Consider the following 20633-nt stretch of genomic DNA (forward strand, 5'->3'; position numbering starts at 1 on the left):
TTGTGGAGAGGGGGAGGGTTCCAAAGTATTTACACGGTCCAATGTTTGCACGGGTAATATAATGGAGATTCTCTTGGTAAAGATTTTATTCGTAATTTATTCGCCCAACTATCGAGAAAGACTCGCGTGTGCCGTACGATACGATCCATTACGATACGATATCGTCTGTGGGCTTATATATGTATGTATATTGATGTGTGCATATGTATGTACAATCCGAAGAGAGGATTACTCTTGTTTTGTTCTCTTTCCTAGATGATAATATCGTATCAGTGGTTCTGGAAGGGGGTGCTTAAACCTACGACGAAAGCTATAATCCAGTGGATGGGTCGGAATAGGTGTCCTGTTCCTCCGCTCAGACATAGCCCTCTCCTGTCTTGGCCTCGGGACTGTGTTTGACGAGGGTTGAGGTAGGACTCGTGGCCGTTGCCGTTGCCGTGGCGCCGCTCTGGGGCAGGGCGATCGTGCCACCGGATGAAGAGTTGTCCACTGTATCCACTGTGGGGGCTCCTGCCGAACGCACCGAGGAGCGCACTGTGGGGTCCTGCATGTTGAAGCTCAGACTGAAGCTGTTGTTCCGCGAAATGTTGCCGTTGCCGCTGCCGTTCAGGGGCTTCACGGACAGGAGGGCCGTGGTGGTGATGCCGCCGCCGCCGCCCGCACCCGGCCCCACGGTCATGCCGTTGCTGGAGCCACTGTTGCTGTAGCCGTCCTGCTCCTGGGCCAGGTCCACGATGGACAGGGACTAGGGGAAGCGCTGAATGGAGAGCGAGACGGGGATCGTGGTGATGCCGTCATTGGGCTCGTAGCCACTGGCCGTTGTCGTGATGGTCGGCAGCTGGGCGTTCGCCGCGATGGGAAGGATGCTCAGGGTCCCCGTGGGAATGGTGTACCCGCCGCCGCTGCTGTTGGCCATCGTGAAGGGAAACGACAGCGTGGTGATGTTCGTGGCAGCGGAGAGGGCTACGGAATCGAGAATCGAAGGGAGAGAGATTGTGGTTGGAGTATCTGAATCTGCATCTGCGGGAGTATCTGTGCCCGGTACTCACTGCTGTGAACTCGCTGTAAATGATGACCACTGCGGGCAGGGTCCACGCCTTGAGGTACCCAAAGAAGAGCCACGCGATCTCCCCGCAGGTGGAGAAGCGGAAGAGCTGCAGGAAGCCGATCGGCTGTGTGGGCTCCAGTCCTGCGGCCACCGGCGCCTCATCCAGGGACTTGCCATCGGTTGTCGTCGTGCCAGAAGCCTCGTCCATCTATCGGTACGACGAAGGACGGAGGAATAGTGTTACTCGAGCCAAGACCCGCGATTTATTCACAGACACGGACAGAGACAGACGGCACGCAAAGGTTAATTCAATTACTGCCACACTCTCAGAGGCATGTATCTGTATCTGTGGCTGTGGCAAGGGTACAGCAGCTACTTTGTATCTTTTGCCATAGTTCTCTCTCATTGACCCGCGGGGTTAACGCGTAATAAAATCTACCGTTTATTATTGGACATTCCAACGCCAATTTGGAGCGATTCGATTCGATTCCCTTTCAGAGGCCCGTACAGAAATCTGTGTGGCGCCATTCGCCCCCTGCCCCCTCTCCTTGTCGTGGGATGGATGATCACCTTTTAATTGATTTTCAACACTTTGATCCTTCAGATACTGTATCTATGCACTGATTTCTGCAGAAGATCCGTTACTGCTCACTCGGACCGCCCAAGCGCGACTGCTGGAACACCGTCCGCGGAGCCACCCATTTATGTTGATTCCCCGATGTGGATGCTGGACAGAGTACTCGGGCTTGGGCATGAGTACTCGTGAGTGTATCGTATCAATCGCTCGCTTTGGGGTTCACAATTCTAATTGATCTCCGCTTTCCGCTCTTGGGGTAGGTTCCGCCGAAAGAGGCGCTTCAATTTACAATGAGAGCAAAAGAGACATTCTGTAGAGGGTTTTTCTTTTCTTTGCTTTTCTTTTCTTTATTCTTTTTCTTTCATTTGGAGGGTGGAAGGTGCAACAATCTAAAACGGAGGCAGACTCTTGAGCCTCCTGCTGGTGCGCAGCACGAATGGTGCCGGCTGATTTGTACCGGCATTTCCTCCAGCGGGAACGACTTCGGGAGCAGCTACGGGAGCGACTGCGGGAGCGACTCCGACCGACTCGCCTTCATCGTCCGAGCCCCCGAGCATTACGCTGTCCAAAGTAGTGCGGGACGCCCGCAGTGTCATCATGTGCCGGGTGCTGCGTTCGCCCAAGGTGTTGCGCACCTTCAGGCAGCTCTTCTGCGACAGGGTTCTTTTTTTTTCGCCCGTACCCAGGGCGAGGACGCGGCGCTGGCACTCGCCGAATGCCACGGCATGGCTGCTGGTGGGCCCGTCGTCCTCATTGCCGGGCCGTTCAAAAATCGTCTCGAGACCGGTGGGCCTCGACTTTGCGATGGTCGGCGATGGCGCCTGAGAAGCGGTGGTCGGCGTCAGGCTGGGCTTCTTGGCCAGACGGCTGGGACTAAGACTGGGCCTGGCGGCGCTCTGGCTCTTGCTCTTGCAGGCGCGCGGCGGCATTTGGCGCCGAACCATAGTCGCGGTTGCCACAGATCCTGTATCCCCCGGTATACTCCCGGCTGAAATGAGACGAAATGAGAAATGAGTTACGACTGTCCGATGGCCGCAGAACCGAGTACTTCCTTTACCTTTAGCTTTGCCTTCAAGTTTTTTCTTTGCAGGCATTTCTCGTATCTTTTTCCGTCTCCTGGGTAAACCTTTCGACTTCTCAAACGAGCAACGAGCAACAAGCCTCTTTGGGTTGAGGGCTCTCAGTGCTCCACAGGGGAGGGGCTGAGAGGCTGGGGTGTGAGCCGCCAGCAACCAAGCGCGTTGCTTTATTAATATTTGTGGGCAGTATATGTCTTAATTTAATTTATGTACATTTTTGTGTTTGTTTTACAATTCAACTATTGAGTCTCAATACCCACGCTACAAGGAGTGGAAACAGCAGCCGAGAGAGAGAGCGATCCCAATACCCACGCTACACGAAGGAGAAGCAGCAGCCAGAACAAGAGCCACGAAGAGGGGAATAGATTGATCTCTCCCACTCCGACCAGTGACGCCGATGTGATCAACAACTCTCCCCGGCCAGCCCGAAGCCAACGCCTACAAGGGAGACCGAGAGAGAGGCCGCCGTCGCGAAACTGAGAGAGAGTTTTTCATTTAAAACAATGGGGGGAGCAACACCGAAACCAGATCCCACAGGAACCACGACGAGCATCACTAGCATTAATACCGACGTCACACGAAGGGGAAATCGCAGCCAAGAGAGAGCCAGGGCTGGAGCGATCCATACCTTTGTCACACGAAGGGGAAATGGTAGCCGAGAGCGATCCCAATACCCACGCTACAAGGAGGGGAAACAGCAGCCGAGGAACTCCAGCGCCACCGCTCCTATACGCCATCTACTAATTTGTATATGTACTAAATTCAAATAATACATGCCATATTTTACATGTAGTTGCAGTGTTTTTGGCTGAACAATGGGAAGGTAACACTAGTTACAGTAGTGGTAGGTATTCGGTATTTTTTTATGCAAGTATTTTGAGTAAAGAAAGTTAAGGTAACACTAGACTTACCATTAACATGTGTTTTCTTTTACAATGGATTGCGTCTTTTCAGTCCGTTCCCGTCCTCGGAGCGGGCTTCATATAAGTGGCGGCGCAAGGCTGATCCTCATATCAGTATCAGCATAGGCCCTGTAGTTGGATGGGTGCGTACCGCCGCAACTTTGGCATTTAGCTGGGTGCGGTGGACGAAACCACCGCACTTTACACAGACGAAGCCGCGTTGACAGAAGTTGTTAAACCGCCGCAATTTTCGCATTTAGCTGGGTGCGGTGGACGAAACCACCGCACTTTACACAGGCGAAGCCGCGTTGACAGAAGTTGTTAAACCGCCGCAATTTTCGCATATAGCTGGGTGCGGTGGACGAAACCACCGCACTTTACACAGGCGAAGCCGCGTTGACAGTAGTTGTGTGTGGTTTAAGAAATCTTTGTGTTTTATGATTCTCTTTGTGGTTTGTGATTTGAATATATGTTTAGTGGCGCACAGAATTTTAATTTACATTGGCGAGAAAGAGGAAATAAAGCTTGTCGGTAGTGGTTGGGAAGGGAATGTGTGTGGGGCGAGTTGGGAAAATGGCTGCTTGGCTTGGCGTCGGCATTTTAATGTATTCCTTATTGGCGTTAATTAAGAATTTTTAACAGTTTAGTTGGGCGGCAAACAAGTTAAGGGGCTCGTTAGTCGCCCGACGTGTCACACCGCTTCATCTGCCTCGTCGATCATCTGTAACTGTATCTGTATCTGTACAAAGGAGCCTAGAATTTCTTAGATCTGTGTTCTTCTACCATCCTCTACATGGATTGGTTCCACATTATTCCTAAAGATGCACAAATTTTATAGCTTGAACAAAAATAAAAAACACATACAATAATCGCATATCACATATTATGTTTTTTGTGGAGAGGGGGAGGGGGAGGGTTCCAAAGTATTTACACGGTCCAATGTTTGCACGGGTAATATAATGGAGATTCTCTTGGTAAAGATTTTATTCGTAATTTAATCGCCCAACTATCGAGAAAGACTCGCGTGTGCCGTACGATACGATCCATTACGATACGATATCGTCTGTGGGCTATATATGTATGTATATTGATGTGTGCATATGTATGTACAATCCGAAGAGAGGATTACTCTTGTTTTGTTCTCTTTCCTAGATGATAATATCGTATCAGTGGTTCTGGAAGGGGGTGCTTAAACCTACGACGAAAGCTATAATCCAGTGGATGGGTCGGAATAGGTGTCCTGTTCCTCCGCTCAGACATAGACCTCTCCTGTCTTGGCCTCGGGACTGTGTTTGGCGAGGGTTGAGGTAGCACTCGTGGCCGTTGCCGTTGCCTTGGCGCCGCTCTGGGGCAGGGCGGTCGTGCCACCGGATGAAGAGTTGTCCACTGTATCCACTGTGGGGGCTCCTGCCGAACGCACCGAGGAGCGCACTGTGGGGTCCTGCAGGTTGAAGCTCAGACTGAAGCTGTTGTTCCGCGAAATGTTGCCGTTGCCGCTGCCGTTCAGGGGCTTCACGGACAGGAGGGCCGTCGTGGTGATGCCGCCGCCGCCGCCCGCACCCGGCCCCACGGTCATGCCGTTGCTGTAGCCGTCCTGCTCCTGGGCCAGGTCCACGATGGACAGGGACGACAGGGACAGCGAGACGGGGATCGTGGTGATGACGTCATTGGGCTCGTAGCCACTGGCCGGTGTCGTGATGGTCGGCAGCTGGGCGTTCGCCGCGATGGGAAGGATGCTCAGGGTCCCCGTGGGAATGGTGTACCCGCCGCCGCTGCTGTTGGCCATCGTGAAGGGAAACGACAGCGTGGTGATGTTCGTGGCAGCGGAGAGGGCTACGGAATCGAGAATCGAAGGGAGAGAGATTGTGGTTGGAGTATCTGAATCTGCATCTGCGGGAGTATCTGTGCCCGGTACTCACTGCTGTGAACTCGCTGTAAATGATGACCACTGCGGGCAGGGTCAACGCCTTGACGCAGCACATGAGGAACCCAAAGAAGAGCCACGCGATCTCCCCGCAGGTGGAGAAGCGGAAGAGCTGCAGGAAGCCGATCGGCTGTGTGCGCTCCAGTCCTGCGGCGACCGGCGCCTCATCCAGGGACTTGCCATCGGTTGTCGTCGTGCAAGAAGCCTCGTCCATCTATCGGTACGACGAAGGACGGAGGAATAGTGTTACTCGAGCCAAGACCCGCGATTTATTCACAGACACGGACAGAGACAGACGGCACGCAAAGGTTAATTCAATTACTGCCACACTCTCAGAGGCATGTATCTGTATCTGTGGCTGTGGAAAGGGTACAGCAGCTACTTTGTATCTTTTGCCATAGTTCTCTCTCATTGACCCGCGGGGTTAACGAGTAATAGAATCTACCGTTTATTATTGGACATTCCAACGCCAATTTGGAGCGATTCGATTCGATTCCCTTTCAGAGGCCCGTACAGAAATCTGTGTGGCGCCATTCGCCCCCTGCCCGTGTATCGTATCAATCGCTCGCTTTGGGGTTCAATATTCTAATTGATCTCCGCTTTCCGCTCTTGGGGTAGGTTCCGCCGAAAGAGGCGCTTCAATTTACAATGAGAGCAAAAGAGACATTCTGTAGAGGGTTTTTCTTTTCTTTGCTTTTCTTTTCTTTATTCTTTTTCTTTCATTTGGAGGGTGGAAGGTGCAACAATCTAAAACGGAGGCAGACTCTTGAGCCTCCTGCTGGTGCGCAGCACGAATGGTGCCGGCTGATTTGTACCGGCATTTCCTCCAGCGGGAACGACTTCGGGAGCAGCTACGGGAGCGACTCCGACCGACTCGCCTTCATCGCCCGAGCCCCCGAGCATTACGCTGTCCAAAGTAGTGCGGGACGCCCGCAGTGTCATCATGTGCCGGGTGCTGCGTTCGCCCAAGGTGTTGCGCACCTTCAGGCAGCTCTTCTGCGACAGGGTTCTTTTTTTTTCGCCCGTACCCAGGGCGAGGACGCGGCGCTGGCACTCGCCGAATGCCACGGCATGGCTGCTGGTGGGCCCGTCGTCCTCATTGCCGGGCCGTTCAAAAATCGTCTCGAGACCGGTGGGCCTCGACTTTGCGATGGTCTGCGATGGCGCCTGAGAACCGGTGGTCGGCGTCAGGCTGGGCTTCTTGGCCAGGCGGCTGGGACTAAGACTGGGCCTGGCGGCGCTCTGGCTCTTGCTCTTGCAGGCGCGCGGCGGCATTTGGCGCCGAACCATAGTCGCGGTTGCCACAGATCCTGTATCCCCCGGTATACTCCCGGCTGAAATGAGACGAAATGAGAAATGAGTTACGACTGTCCGATGGCCGCAGAACCGAGTACTTCCCTTACCTTTAGCTTTGCCTTCAAGTTTTTTCTTTGCAGGCATTTCTCGTATCTTTTTCCGTCTCCTGGGTAAACCTTTCGACTTCTCAAACGAGCAACGAGCAACGAGCCTCTTTGGGTTGAGGGCTCTCAGTGCTCCACAGGGGAGGGGCTGAGAGGCTGGGGTGTGAGCCGCCAGCAACCAAGCGCGTTGCTTTATTAATATTTGTGGGCAGTATATGTCTTAATTTAATTTATGTACATTTTTGTGTTTGTTTTACAATTCAACTATTGAGTCTCAATACCCACGCTACAAGGAGTGGAAACAGCAGCCGAGAGAGAGAGAGCGATCCCAATACCCACGCTACACGAAGGAGAAGCAGCAGCCAGAACAAGAGCCACGAAGAGGGGAATAGTAGGATCTCTCCCACTCCGACCAGTGACGCCGATGTGATCAACAACTCTCCCCGGCCAGCCCGAAGCCAACGCCTACAAGGGAGACCGAGAGAGAGGCCGCCGTCGCGAAACTGAGAGAGAGTTTTTCATTTAAAACAATGGGGGGAGCAACACCGAAACCAGATCCCACAGGAACCACGACGAGCATCACTAGCATTAATACCGACGTCACACGAAGGGGAAATCGCAGCCAAGAGAGAGCCAGGGCTGGAGCGATCCCATACCTTTGTCACACGAAGGGGAAATGGTAGCCGAGAGCGATCCCAATACCCACGCTACAAGGAGGGGAAACAGCAGCCGAGGAACTCCAGCGCCACCGCTCCTATACGCCATCTACTTATTTGTATATGTACTAAATTCAAATAATACATGCCATATTTTACATGTAGTTGCAGTGTTTTTCGCTGAACAATGGGAAGGTAACACTAGTTACAGTAGTGGTAGGTATTCGGTATTTTTTTATGCAAGTATTTTGAGTAAAGAAAGTTAAGGTAACACTAGACTTACCATTAACATGTGTTTTCTTTTACAATGGATTGCGTCTTTTCAGTCCGTTCCCGTCCTCGGAGCGGGCTTCATATAAGTGGCGGCGCAAGGCTGATCCTCATATCAGTATCAGCATAGGCCCTGTAGTTGGATGGGTGCGTACCGCCGCAACTTTGGCATTTAGCTGGGTGCGGTGGACGAAACCACCGCACTTTACACAGACGAAGCCGCGTTGACAGAAGTTGTTAAACCGCCGCAATTTTCGCATTTAGCTGGGTGCGGTGGACGAAACCACCGCACTTTACACAGGCGAAGCCGCGTTGACAGTAGTTGTGTGTGGTTCAAGAAATCTTTGTGTTTTATGATTCTCTTTGTGGTTTGTGATTTGAATATATGTTTAGTGGCGCACAGAATTTTAATTTACATTGGCGAGAAAAAGGAAATAAAGCTTGTCGGTAGTGGTTGGGAAGGGAATGTGTGTGGGGCGAGTTGGGAAAATGGCTGCTTGGCTTGGCGTCGGCATTTTAATGTATTCCTTATTGGCGTTAATTAAGAATTTTTAACAGTTTAGTTGGGCGGCAAACAAGTTAAGGGGCTCGTTAGTCGCCCGACGTGTCACACCGCTTCATCTGCCTCGTCGATCATCTGTAACTGTATCTGTATCTGTACAAAGGAGCCTAGAATTTCTTAGATCTGTGTTCTTCTACCATCCTCTACATGGATTGGTTCCACATTAATCCTAAAGATGCACAAATTTTATAGCTTGAACAAAAAAAAAAAAAACACATACAATAATCGCATATCACATATTATGTTTTTTGTGGAGAGGGGAGGGGGAGGGGAGGGTTCCAAAGTATTTACACGGTCCAATGTTTGCACGGGTAATATAATGGAGATTCTCTTGGTAAAGATTTTGTTCGTAATTTATTCGCCCAACTATCGAGAAAGACTCGCGTGTGCCGTACGATACGTTCCATTACGATACGATATCGTCTGTGGGCTATATATGTATGTATATTGATGTGTGCATATGTATGTACAATCCGAAGAGAGGATTACTCTTGTTTTGTTCTCTTTCCTAGATGATAATATCGTATCAGTGGTTCTGGAAGGGGGTGCTTAAACCTACGACGAACGCTATAATCCAGTGGATGGGTCGGAATAGGTGTCCTGTTCCTCCGCTCAGACATAGCCCTCTCCTGTCTTGGCCTCGGGACTGTGTTTGGCGAGGGTTGAGGTAGCACTCGTGGCCGTTGCCGTTGCCGTGGCGCCGCTCTGGGGCAGGGCGATCGTGCCACTGGATGAAGAGTTGTCCACTGTATCCACTGTGGGGGCTCCTGCCGAACGCACCGAGGAGCGCACTGTGGGGTCCTGCAGGTTGAAGCTCAGACTGAAGCTGTTGTTCCGCGAAATGTTGCCGTTGCCGCTGCCGTTCAGGGGCTTCACGGACAGGAGGGCCGTGGTGGTGATGCCGCCGCCGCCGCCCGCACCCGGCCCCACGGTCATGCCGTTGCTGGAGCCACTGTTGCTGTAGCCGTCCTGCTCCTGGGCCAGGTCCACGATGGACAGGGACGAGGGGAAGCGCTGAATGGAGAGCGAGACGGGGATCGTGGTGATGACGTCATTGGGCTCGTAGCCACTGGCCGTTGTCGTGATGGTCGGCAGCTGGGCGTTCGCCGCGATGGGAAGGATGCTCAGGGTCCCCGTGGGAATGGTGTACCCGCCGCCGCTGCTGTTGGCCATCGTGAAGGGAAACGACAGCGTGGTGATGTTCGTGGCAGCGGAGAGGGCTACGGAATCGAGAATCGAAGGGAGAGAGATTGTGGTTGGAGTATCTGAATCTGCATCTGCGGGAGTATCTGTGCCCGGTACTCACTGCTGTGAACTCGCTGTAAATGATGACCACTGCGGGCAGGGTCAACGCCTTGACGCAGCACATGAGGAACCCAAAGAAGAGCCACGCGATCTCCCCGCAGGTGGAGAAGCGGAAGAGCTGCAGGAAGCCGATCGGCTGTGTGCGCTCCAGTCCTGCGGCGACCGGCGCCTCATCCAGGGACTTGCCATCGGTTGTCGTCGTGCAAGAAGCCTCGTCCATCTATCGGTACGACGAAGGACGGAGGAATAGTGTTACTCGAGCCAAGACCCGCGATTTATTCACAGACACGGACAGAGACAGACGGCACGCAAAGGTTAATTCAATTACTGCCACACTCTCAGAGGCATGTATCTGTATCTGTGGCTGTGGCAAGGGTACAGCAGCTACTTTGTATCTTTTGCCATAGTTCTCTCTCATTGACCCGCGGGGTTAACGAGTAATAGAATCTACCGTTTATTATTGGACATTCCAACGCCAATTTGGAGCGATTCGATTCGATTCCCTTTCAGAAATCTGTGTGGCGCCATTCGCCCCTGCCCCCTCTCCTTGTCGTGGGATGGATTATCACCTTTTAATTGATTTTCAACACTTTGATCCTTCAGATACTGTATCTATGCACTGATTTCTGCAGAAGATCCGTTACTGCTCACTCGGACCGCCCAAGCGCGACTGCTGGAACACCGTCCGCGGAGCCACCCATTTATGTTGATTCCCCGACGTGGATGCTGGACAGAGTACTCGGGCTTGGGCATGAGTACTCGTGAGTGTATCGTATCAATCGCTCGCTTTGGGGTTCACAATTCTAATTGATCTCCGCTTTCCGCTCTTGGGGTAGGTTCCGCCGAAAGAGGCGCTTCAATTTACAATGAGAGCAAAAAAGACATTTTGTAGAGGGTTTTTCTTTTCTTTGCTTTTCTTTTCTTTATTCTTTTTCTTTCATTTGGAGGGTGGAAGGTGCAACAATCTAAAACGGAGGCAGACTCTTGAGCCTCCTGCTGGTGCGCAGCACGAATGGTGCCGGCTGATTTGTACCGGCATTTCCTCCAGCGGGAACGACTTCGGGAGCAGCTACGGGAGCGACTGCGGGAGCGACTCCCACCGACTCGCCTTCATCGTCCGAGCCCCCGAGCATTACGCTGTCCAAAGTAGTGCGGGACGCCCGCAGTGTCATCATGTGCCGGGTGCTGCGTTCGCCCAAGGTGCTGCGCACCTTCAGGCAGCTCTTCTGCGACAGGGTTCTTTTTTTTTCGCCCGTACCCAGGGCGAGGACGCGGCGCTGGCACTCGCCGAATGCCACGGCATGGCTGCTGGTGGGCCCGTCGTCCTCATTGCCGGGCCGTTCAAAAATCGTCTCGAGACCGGTGGGCCTCGACTTTGCGATGGTCTGCGATGGCGCCTGAGAACCGGTGGTCGGCGTCAGGCTGGGCTTCTTGGCCAGGCGGCTGGGACTAAGACTGGGCCTGGCGGCGCTCTGGCTCTTGCTCTTGCAGGCGCGCGGCGGCATTTGGCGCCGAACCATAGTCGCGGTTGCCACAGATCCTGTATCCCCCGGTATACTCCCGGCTGAAATGAGACGAAATAAGAAATGAGTTACGACTGTCCGATGGCCGCAGAACCGAGTACTTCCTTTACCTTTAGCTTTGCCTTCAAGTTTTTTCTTTGCAGGCATTTCTCGTATCTTTTTCCGTCTCCTGGGTAAACCTTTCGACTTCTCAAACGAGCAACGAGCAACGAGCCTCTTTGGGTTGAGGGCTCTCAGTGCTCCACAGGGGAGGGGCTGAGAGGCTGGGGTGTGAGCCGCCAGCAACCAAGCGCGTTGCTTTATTAATATTTGTGGGCAGTATATGTCTTAATTTAATTTATGTACATTTTTGTGTTTGTTTTACAATTCAACTATTGAGTCTCAATACCCACGCTACAAGGAGTGGAAACAGCAGCCGAGAGAGAGAGCGATCCCAATACCCACGCTACACGAAGGAGAAGCAGCAGCCAGAACAAGAGCCACGAAGAGGGGAATAGTCGGATCTCTCCCACTCCGACCAGTGACGCCGATGTGATCAACAACTCTCCCCGGCCAGCCCGAAGCCAACGCCTACAAGGGAGACCGAGAGAGAGGCCGCCGTCGCGAAACTGAGAGAGAGTTTTTCATTTAAAACAATGGGGGGAGCAACACCGGAACCAGATCCCACAGGAACCACGACGAGCATCACTAGCATTAATACCGACGTCACACGAAGGGGAAATCGCAGCCAAGAGAGAGCCAGGGCTGGAGCGATCCCATACCTTTGTCACACGAAGGGGAAATGGTAGCCGAGAGCGATCCCAATACCCACGCTACAAGGAGGGGAAACAGCAGCCGAGGAACTCCAGCGCCACCGCTCCTATACGCCATCTACTTATTTGTATATGTACTAAATTCAAATAAAACATGCCATATTTTACATGTAGTTGCAGTGTTTTTGGCTGAACAATGGGAAGGTAACACTAGTTACAGTAGTGGTAGGTATTCGGTATTTTTTTATGCAAGTATTTTGAGTAAAGGAAGTTAAGGTAACACTAGACTTACCATTAACATGTGTTTTCTTTTACAATGGATTGCGTCTTTTCAGTCCGTTCCCGTCCTCAGAGCGGGCTTCATATAAGTGGCGGCGCAAGGCTGATCCTCATATCAGTATCAGCACAGGCCCTGTAGTTGGATGGGTGCGTACCGCCGCAACTTTGGCATTTAGCTGGGTGCGGTGGACGAAACCACCGCACTTTGCACATACGAAGCCGCGTTGACAGAAGTTGTTAAACCGCCGCAACTTTGGCATTTAGCTGGTTGCGGTGGACGAAACCACCGCACTTTACACAAACGAAGCCGCGTTGACAGAAGTTGTTAAACCGCCGCAATTTTCGCATTTAGCTGGGTGCGGTGGACGAAACCACCGCACTTTACACAGGCGAAGCCGCGTTGGCAGTAGTTGTGTGTGGTTTAAGAAATCTTTGTGTTTTATGATTCTCTTTGTGGTTTGTGATTTGAATATATGTTTAGTGGCGCACAGAATTTTAATTTACATTGGCGAGAAAGAGGAAATAAAGCTTGTCGGTAGTGGTTGGGAAGGGGAATGTGAATGTGTGTGGGGCGAGTTGGCATTTTAATGTATTCCTTATTGGCGTTAATTAAGAATTTTTAACAGTTTAGTTGGGCGGCAAACAAGTTAAGGGCTCGTTAGTCGCCCGACGTGTCACACCGCTTCATCTGCCTCGTCGATCGTCTGTAACTGTAGCTGTATCTGTACAAAAGAGCCTAGCATTGTGGTGTGTGGTTTAAGAAATCTTTGTGTTTTGTGATTCTCTTTGTGGTTTGTGATTTGAATATATGTTTAGTGGCGCACAGAATTTTAATTTACATTGGCGAGAAAGAGGAAATAAAGCTTGTCGGTGGTGGTTGGGAAGGGGAATGTGAATGTGTGTGGGGCGAGTTGGGAAAATGGCTGCTTGGCTTGGCGTCGGCATTTTAATGTATTCCTTATTGGCGTTAATTAAGAATTTTTAACAGTTTAGTTGGGCGGCAAACAAGTTAAGGGGCTCGTTAGTCGCCCGACGTGTCAAACCGCTTCATCTGCCTCGTCGATCATCTGTAACTGTATCTGTATCTGTACAAAGGAGCCTAGAATTTCTTAGATCTGTGTTCTTCTACCATCCTCTACATGGATTGGTTCCACATTAATCCTAAAGATGCACAAATTTTATAGCTTGAACAAAAAAAAAAAAAAAACGCATACAATAATCGCATATTACATATTATGTTTTTTGTGGAGAGGGGGAGGGGGAGGGTTCCAAAGTATTTACACGGTCCAATGTTTGCACGGGTAATATAATGGAGATTCTCTTGGTAAAGATTTTGTTCGTAATTTATTCGCCCAACTATCGAGAAAGACTCGCGTGTGCCGTACGATACGATCCATTACGATACGATATCGTCTGTGGGCTATATATGTATGTATATTGATGTGTGCATATGTATGTACAATCCGAAGAGAGGATTACTCTTGTTTTGTTCTCTTTCCTAGATGATAATATCGTATCAGTGGTTCTGGAAGGGGGTGCTTAAACCTACGACGAAAGCTATAAATGGTTCCGCGAAATGTTGCCGTTGCCGCTGCCGTTCAGGGGCTTCACGGACAGGAGGGCCGTGGTGGTGATGCCGCCGCCGCCTCCCGCTCCCGGCCCCACGGTCATGCCGTTGCTGGAGCCACTGTTGCTGTAGCCGTCCTGCTCCTGGGCCAGGTCCACGATGGACAGGGACGAGGGGAAGCGCTGAATGGAGAGCGAGACGGGGATCGTGGTGATGACGTCATTGGGCTCGTAGCCACTGGCCGTTGTCGTGATGGTCGGCAGCTGGGCGTTCGCCGCGATGGGAAGGATGCTCAGGGTCCCCGTGGGAATGGTGTACCCGCCGCCGCTGCTGTTGGCCATCGTGAAGGGAAACGACAGCGTGGTGATGTTCGTGGCAGCGGAGAGGGCTACGGAATCGAGAATCGAAGGGAGAGAGATTGTGGTTGGAGTATCTGAATCTGCATCTGCGGGAGTATCTGTGCCCGGTACTCACTGCTGTGAACTCGCTGTAAATGATGACCACTGCGGGCAGGGTCAACGCCTTGACGCAGCACATGAGGAACCCAAAGAAGAGCCACGCGATCTCCCCGCAGGTGGAGAAGCGGAAGAGCTGCAGGAAGCCGATCGGCTGTGTGGGCTCCAGTCCTGCGGCCACCGGCGCCTCATCCAGGGACTTGCCATCGGTTGTCGTCGTGCCAGAAGCCTCGTCCATCTATCGGTACGACGAAGGACGGAGGAATAGTGTTACTCGAGCCAAGACCCGCGATTTATTCACAGACACGGACAGAGACAGACGGCACGCAAAGGTTAATTCAATTACTGCCACACTCTCAGAGGCATGTATCTGTATCTGTGGCTGTGGCAAGGGTACAGCAGCTACTTTGTATCTTTTGCCATAGTTCTCTCTCATTGACCCGCGGGGTTAACGAGTAATAGAATCTACCGTTTATTATTGGACATTCCAACGCCAATTTGGAGCGATTCGATTCGATTCCCTTTCAGAGGCCCGTACAGAAATCTGTGTGGCGCCATTCGCCCCCTGCCCCCTCTCCTTGTCGTGGAATGGATGATCACCTTTTAATTGATTTTCAACACTTTGATCCTTCAGATACTGTATCTATGCACTGATTTCTGCAGAAGATCCGTTACTGCTCACTCGGACCGCCCAAGCGCGACTGCTGGAACACCGTCCGCGGAGCCAGCCATTTATGTTGATTCCCCGATGTGGATGCTGGACAGAGTACTCGGGCTTGGGCATGAGTACTCGTGAGTGTATCGTATCAATCGCTCGCTTTGGGGTTCACAATTCTAATTGATCTCCGCTTTCCGCTCTTGGGGTAGGTTCCGCCGAAAGAGGCGCTTCAATTTACAATGAGAGCAAAAGAGACATTCTGTGGAGGGTTTTTCTTTTCTTTGCTTTTCTTTTCTTTATTCTTTTTCTTTCATTTGGAGGGTGGAAGGTGCAACAATCTAAAACGGAGGCAGACTCTTGAGCCTCCTGCTGGTGCGCAGCACGAATGGTGCCGGCTGATTTGTACCGGCATTTTCTCCAGCGGGAACGACTTCGGGAGCAGCTACGGGAGCGACTCCGTCCGACTCGCCTTCATCGTCCGAGCCCCCGAGCATTACGCTGTCCAAAGAAGTGCGGGACGCCCGCAGTGTCATCATGTGCCGGGTGCTGCGTTCGCCCAAGGTGTTGCGCACCTTCAGGCAGCTCTTCTGCGACAGGGTTCTTTTTTTTTCGCCCGTACCCAGGGCGAGGACGCGGCGCTGGCACTCGCCGAATGCCACGGCATGGCTGCTGGTGGGCCCGTCGTCCTCATTGCCGTTCAAAAATCGTCTCGAGACCGGTAGGCCTCGACTTTGCGATGGTCTGCGATGGCGCCTGAGAACCGGTGGTCGGCGTCAGGCTGGGCTTCTTGGCCAGGCGGCTGGGACTAAGACTGGGCCTGGCGGCGCTCTGGCTCTTGCTCTTGCAGGCGCGCGGCGGCATTTGGCGCCGAACCATAGTCGCGGTTGCCACAGATCCTGTATCCCCCGGTATACTCCCGGCTGAAATGAGAAATGAGTTACGACTGTCCGATGGCCGCAGAACCGAGTACTTCCTTTACCTTTAGCTTTGCCTTCAAGTTTTTTCTTTGCAGGCATTTCTCGTATCTTTTTCCGGCTTTTCCGTCTCCTGGGTAAACCTTTCGACTTCTCAAACGAGCAACGAGCAACGAGCCTCTTTGGGTTGAGGGCTCTCAGTGCTCCACAGGGGAGGGGCTGAGAGGCTGGGGTGTGAGCCGCCAGCAACCAAGCGCGTTGCTTTATTAATATTTGTGGGCAGTATATGTCTTAATTTAATTTATGTACATTTTTGTGTTTGTTTTACAATTCAACTATTGAGTCTCAATACCCACGCTACAAGGAGTGGAAACAGCAGCCGAGAGAGAGAGCGATCCCAATACCCACGCTACACGAAGGAGAAGCAGCAGCCAGAACAAGAGCCACGAAGAGGGGAATAGTCGGATCTCTCCCACTCCGACCAGTGACGCCGATGTGATCAACAACTCTCCCCGGCCAGCCCGAAGCCAACGCCTACAAGGGAGACCGAGAGAGAGGCCGCCGTCGCGAAACTGAGAGAGAGTTTTTCATTTAAAACAATGGGGGGAGCAACACCGGAACCAGATCCCACAGGAACCACGACGAGCATCACTAGCATTAATACCGACGTCACACGAAGGGGAAATCGCAGCCAAGAGAGAGCCAGGGCTGGAGCGATCCCATACCTTTGTCACACGAAGGGGAAATGGTAGCCGAGAGCGATCCCAATACCCACGCTACAAGGAGGGGAAACAGCAGCCGAGGAACTCCAGCGCCACCGCTCCTATACGCCATCTACTTATTTGTATATGTACTAAATTCAAATAAAACATGCCATATTTTACATTTTACATGTAGTTGCAGTGTTTTTGGCTGAACAATGGGAAGGTAACACTAGTTACAGTAGTGGTAGGTATTCGGTATTTTTTTATGCAAGTATTTTGAGTAAAGGAAGTTAAGGTAACACTAGACTTACCATTAACATGTGTTTTCTTTTACAATGGATTGCGTCTTTTCAGTCCGTTCCCGTCCTCAGAGCGGGCTTCATATAAGTGGCGGCGCAAGGCTGATCCTCATATCAGTATCAGCATAGGCCCTGTAGTTGGATGGGTGCGTACCGCCGCAACTTTGGCATTTAGCTGGGTGCGGTGGACGAAACCACCGCACTTTGCACATACGAAGCCGCGTTGACAGAAGTTGTTAAACCGCCGCAACTTTGGCATTTAGCTGGTTGCGGTGGACGAAACCACCGCACTTTACACAAACGAAGCCGCGTTGACAGAAGTTGTTAAACCGCCGCAATTTTCGCATTTAGCTGGGTGCGGTGGACGAAACCACCGCACTTTACACAGGCGAAGCCGCGTTGGCAGTAGTTGTGTGTGGTTTAAGAAATCTTTGTGTTTTATGATTCTCTTTTGTGGTTTGTGATTTGAATATATGTTTAGTGGCGCACAGAATTTTAATTTACATTGGCGAGAAAGAGGAAATAAAGCTTGTCGGTAGTGGTTGGGAAGGGGAATGTGAATGTGTGTGGGGCGAGTTGGCATTTTAATGTATTCCTTATTGGCGTTAATTAAGAATTTTTAACAGTTTAGTTGGGCGGCAAACAAGTTAAGGGGCTCGTTAGTCGCCCGACGTGTCACACCGCTTCATCTGCCTCGTCGATCGTCTGTAACTGTATCTGTATCTGTACAAAAGAGCCTAGCATTGTGGTGTGTGGTTTAAGAAATCTTTGTGTTTTATGATTCTCTTTGTGGTTTGTGATTTGAATATATGTTTAGTGGCGCACAGAATTTTAATTTACATTGGCGAGAAAGAGGAAATAAAGCTTGTCGGTAGTGGTTGGGAAGGGGAATGTGAATGTGTGTGGGGCGAGTTGGGAAAATGGCTGCTTGGCTTGGCGTCGGCATTTTAATGTATTCCTTATTGGCGTTAATTAAGAATTTTTAACAGTTTAGTTGGGCGGCAAACAAGTTAAGGGGCTCGTTAGTCGCCCGACGTGTCAAACCGCTTCATCTGCCTCGTCGATCATCTGTAACTGTATCTGTATCTGTACAAAGGAGCCTAGAATTTCTTAGATCTGTGTTCTTCTACCATCCTCTACATGGATTGGTTCCACATTAATCCTAAAGATGCAAAAATTTTATAGCTTGAACAAAAAAAAAAAAACACATACAATAATCGCATATCACATATTATGTTTTTTGTGGAGAGTGGGAGGGGGAGGGGGACGGTTCCAAAGTATTTACACGGTCCAATGTTTGCACGGGTAATATAATGGAGATTCTCTTGGTAAAGATTCGTAATTTATTCGCCCAACTATCGAGAAAGACTCGCGTGTGCCGTACGATACGATCCATTACGATACGATATCGTCTGTGGGCTATATATGTATGTATATTGATGTGTGCATATGTATGTACAATCCGAAGAGAGGATTACTCTTGTTTTGGTCTCTTTCCTAGATGATAATATCGTATCAGTGGTTCTGGAAGGGGGGGCTTAAACCTACGACGAAAGCTATAATCCAGTGGATGGGTCGGAATAGGTGTCCTGTTCCTCCGCTCAGACATAGACCTCTCCTGTCTTGGCCTCGGGACGGTGTTTGGCGAGGGTTGAGGTAGCACTCGTGGCCGTTGCCGTTGCCTTGGCGCCGCTCTGGGGCAGGGCGGTCGTGCCACCGGATGAAGAGTTGTCCACTGTATCCACTGTGGGGGCTCCTGCCGAACGCACCGAGGAGCGCACTGTGGGGTCCTGCAGGTTGAAGCTCAGACTGAAGCTGTTGTTCCGCGAAATGTTGCCGTTGCCGCTGCCGTTCAGGGGCTTCACGGACAGGAGGGCCGTGGTGGTGATGCCGCCGCCGCCGCCCGCACCCGGCCCCACGGTCATGCCGTTGCTGGAGCCACTGTTGCTGTAGCCGTCCTGCTCCTGGGCCAGGTCCACGATGGACAGGGACGAGGGGAAGCGCTGAATGGAGAGCGAGACGGGGATCGTGGTGATGACGTCATTGGGCTCGTAGCCACTGGCCGTTGTCGTGATGGTCGGCAGCTGGGCGTTCGCCGCGATGGGAGAGAGATTGTGGTTGGAGTATCTGAATCTGCATCTGCGGGAGTATCTGTGCCCGGTACTCACTGCTGTGAAATCGCTGTAAATGATGACCACTGCGGGCAGGGTTAACGCCTTGACGCAGCACATGAGGAACCCAAAGAAGAGCCACGCGATCTCCCCGCAGGTGGAGAAGCGGAAGAGCTGCAGGAAGCCGATCGGCTGTTTGGGCTCCAGTCCTGCGGCCACCGGCGCCTCATCCAGGGACTTGCCATCGGTTGTCGTCGTGCCAGAAGCCTCGTCCATTTATCGGTACGACGAAGGACGGAGGAATAGTGTTACTCGAGCCAAGACCCGCGATTTATTCACAGACACGGACAGAGACAGACGGCACCCAAAGGTTAATTCAATTACTGCCACACTCTCAGAGGCATGTATCTGTATCTGTGGCTGTGGCAAGGGTACAGCAGCTACTTTGTATCTTTTGCCATAGTTCTCTCTCATTGACCCGCGGGGTTAACGAGTAATAGAATCTACCGTTTATTATTGGACATTCCAACGCCAATTTGGAGCGATTCGATTCGATTCCCTTTCAGAGGCCCGTACAGAAATCTGTGTGGCGCCATTCGCCCCCTGCCCCCTCTCCTTGTCGTGGGATGGATGATCACCTTTTAATTGATTTTCAACACTTTGATCCTTCAGATACTGTATCTATGCACTGATTTCTGCAGAAGATCCGTTACTGCTCACTCGGACCGCCCAAGCGCGACTGCTGGAACACCGTCCGCGGAGCCACCCATTTATGTTGATTCCCCGATGTGGATGCTGGACAGAGTACTCGGGCTTGGGCATGAGTACTCGTGAGTGTATCGTATCAATCGCTCGCTTTGGGGTTCACAATTCTAATTGATCTCCGCTTTCCGCTCTTGGGGTAGGTTCCGCCGAAAGAGGCGCTTCAATTTACAATGAGAGCAAAAGAGACATTCTGTAGAGGGTTTTTCTTTTCTTTGCTTTTCTTTTCTTTATTCTTTTTTCTTTCATTTGGAGGGTGGAAGGTGCAACAATCTAAAACGGAGGCAGACTCTTGAGCCTCCTGCTGGTGCGCAGCACGAATGGTGCCGGCTGATTTGTACCGGCATTTCCTCCAGCGGGAACGACTTCGGGAGCAGCTACGGGAGCGACTCCAACCGACTCGCCTTCATCGTCCGAGCCCCCGAGCATTACGCTGTCCAAAGTAGTGCGGGACGCCCGCAGTGTCATCATGTGCCGGGTGCTGCGTTCGCCCAAGGTGTTGCGCACCTTCAGGCAGCTCTTCTGCGACAGGGTTCTTTTTTTTTCGCCCGTACCCAGGGCGAGTACGCGGCGCTGGCACTCGCCGAATGCCACGGCATGGCTGCTGGTGGGCCCGTCGTCCTCATTGCCGGACCGTTCAAAAATCGTCTCGAGACCGGTGGGCCTCGACTTTGCGATGGTCTGCGATGGCGCCTGAGAACCGGTGGTCGGCGTCAGGCTGGGCTTCTTGGCCAGGCGGCTGGGAGCAACGAGCAACGAGCAACGAGCAACGAGCCTCTTTGGGTTGAGGGCTCTCAGTGCTCCACAAAATATTCGGCACTTTGACGGAGGGACTAAACCTCAGACACGTCTCGACTCCACAACGTTCACGACACGACTTTCCATT

General features: G+C 51.8%; 5 protein-coding genes and 1 long non-coding RNA gene across 9 annotated transcripts in view; all 6 read right to left on the reverse strand.

The window, feature by feature from the left end:
• Positions 1-421: 421 nt before the first annotated feature.
• On the reverse strand, positions 422-2762 carry LOC117194743 (multidrug resistance protein homolog 65-like). 4 transcript variants are annotated; one of them, XM_033399239.1, is made up of 3 exons: positions 2683-2762; positions 1619-2613; positions 422-1256 (listed from the first exon to the last, which is right to left on the reverse strand). In XM_033399239.1, exons 1-2 carry the CDS (start codon positions 2717-2719, stop codon positions 2015-2017), a joined length of 636 nt encoding a protein of 211 aa, XP_033255130.1. In that variant the 5' UTR covers positions 2720-2762; the 3' UTR covers positions 422-1256; positions 1619-2014. The 4 variants fall into 4 exon arrangements, with proteins under 4 accessions (XP_033255130.1, XP_033255129.1, XP_033255131.1 ...); XM_033399238.1 differs by having other exon boundaries at positions 422-963; positions 1050-1256; positions 1619-2724; XM_033399240.1 differs by lacking the exon at positions 2683-2762 and having other exon boundaries at positions 422-963; positions 1050-1256; positions 1619-1977.
• Positions 2763-6277: 3515 nt separating this feature from the next.
• Positions 6278-6967, reverse strand: LOC117194561 (protein tantalus-like). Its single transcript, XM_033399107.1, has 2 exons — positions 6934-6967; positions 6278-6864 (listed from the first exon to the last, which is right to left on the reverse strand). The coding sequence occupies exon 2, from the start codon at positions 6818-6820 to the stop codon at positions 6278-6280; it is 543 nt and encodes a 180-aa protein (XP_033254998.1). The 5' UTR covers positions 6821-6864; positions 6934-6967.
• Positions 6968-8796: 1829 nt separating this feature from the next.
• LOC117194793 lies at positions 8797-9873 on the reverse strand. Its single transcript, XM_033399282.1, has 2 exons — positions 9725-9873; positions 8797-9638 (listed from the first exon to the last, which is right to left on the reverse strand). Exon 2 carries the CDS (start codon positions 9589-9591, stop codon positions 9031-9033), a length of 561 nt encoding a protein of 186 aa, XP_033255173.1. The 5' UTR covers positions 9592-9638; positions 9725-9873; the 3' UTR covers positions 8797-9030.
• Positions 9874-10620: 747 nt separating this feature from the next.
• LOC117194351 (protein tantalus-like) lies at positions 10621-11390 on the reverse strand. Its single transcript, XM_033398920.1, has 2 exons — positions 11357-11390; positions 10621-11287 (listed from the first exon to the last, which is right to left on the reverse strand). Exon 2 carries the CDS (start codon positions 11241-11243, stop codon positions 10689-10691), a length of 555 nt encoding a protein of 184 aa, XP_033254811.1. The 5' UTR covers positions 11244-11287; positions 11357-11390; the 3' UTR covers positions 10621-10688.
• A 2376-nt stretch (positions 11391-13766) lies between these two features.
• Positions 13767-18502, reverse strand: LOC117194354. The gene is made up of 2 exons (XR_004474804.1): positions 18419-18502; positions 13767-13822 (listed from the first exon to the last, which is right to left on the reverse strand). It is a non-coding gene; the product is annotated as an uncharacterized LOC117194354 (long non-coding RNA).
• A 946-nt stretch (positions 18503-19448) lies between these two features.
• LOC117194350 overlaps positions 19449-20633 on the reverse strand; it is a 28938-nt gene continuing 27753 nt past the window's right edge. The window contains exon 3 of the mRNA XM_033398919.1: positions 19449-20474. Within this exon, the coding sequence (XP_033254810.1) occupies positions 20021-20474 (454 nt within the window). The 3' untranslated portion in view covers positions 19449-20020. The remainder of the gene's footprint in view (positions 20475-20633) is intronic.

This window comes from Drosophila miranda (genome assembly GCF_003369915.1).
Source record: "Drosophila miranda strain MSH22 chromosome Y unlocalized genomic scaffold, D.miranda_PacBio2.1 Contig_Y3_pilon, whole genome shotgun sequence".
Classification (NCBI taxonomy): domain Eukaryota; kingdom Metazoa; phylum Arthropoda; class Insecta; order Diptera; family Drosophilidae; genus Drosophila; species Drosophila miranda.

What these genes read in the sequence shown, in the direction of transcription:
- LOC117194743 (XM_033399238.1), bottom strand. Translation starts at nt 2,719, where the DNA reads ATGCCTGCAAAGAAAAAACTTGAAGGCAAAGCTAAAGGTAAAGGAAGT.
- LOC117194793 (XM_033399282.1), bottom strand. Translation starts at nt 9,591, where the DNA reads ATGGCCAACAGCAGCGGCGGCGGGTACACCATTCCCACGGGGACCCTG.
- LOC117194351 (XM_033398920.1), bottom strand. Translation starts at nt 11,243, where the DNA reads ATGGTTCGGCGCCAAATGCCGCCGCGCGCCTGCAAGAGCAAGAGCCAG.
- LOC117194561 (XM_033399107.1), bottom strand. Translation starts at nt 6,820, where the DNA reads ATGGTTCGGCGCCAAATGCCGCCGCGCGCCTGCAAGAGCAAGAGCCAG.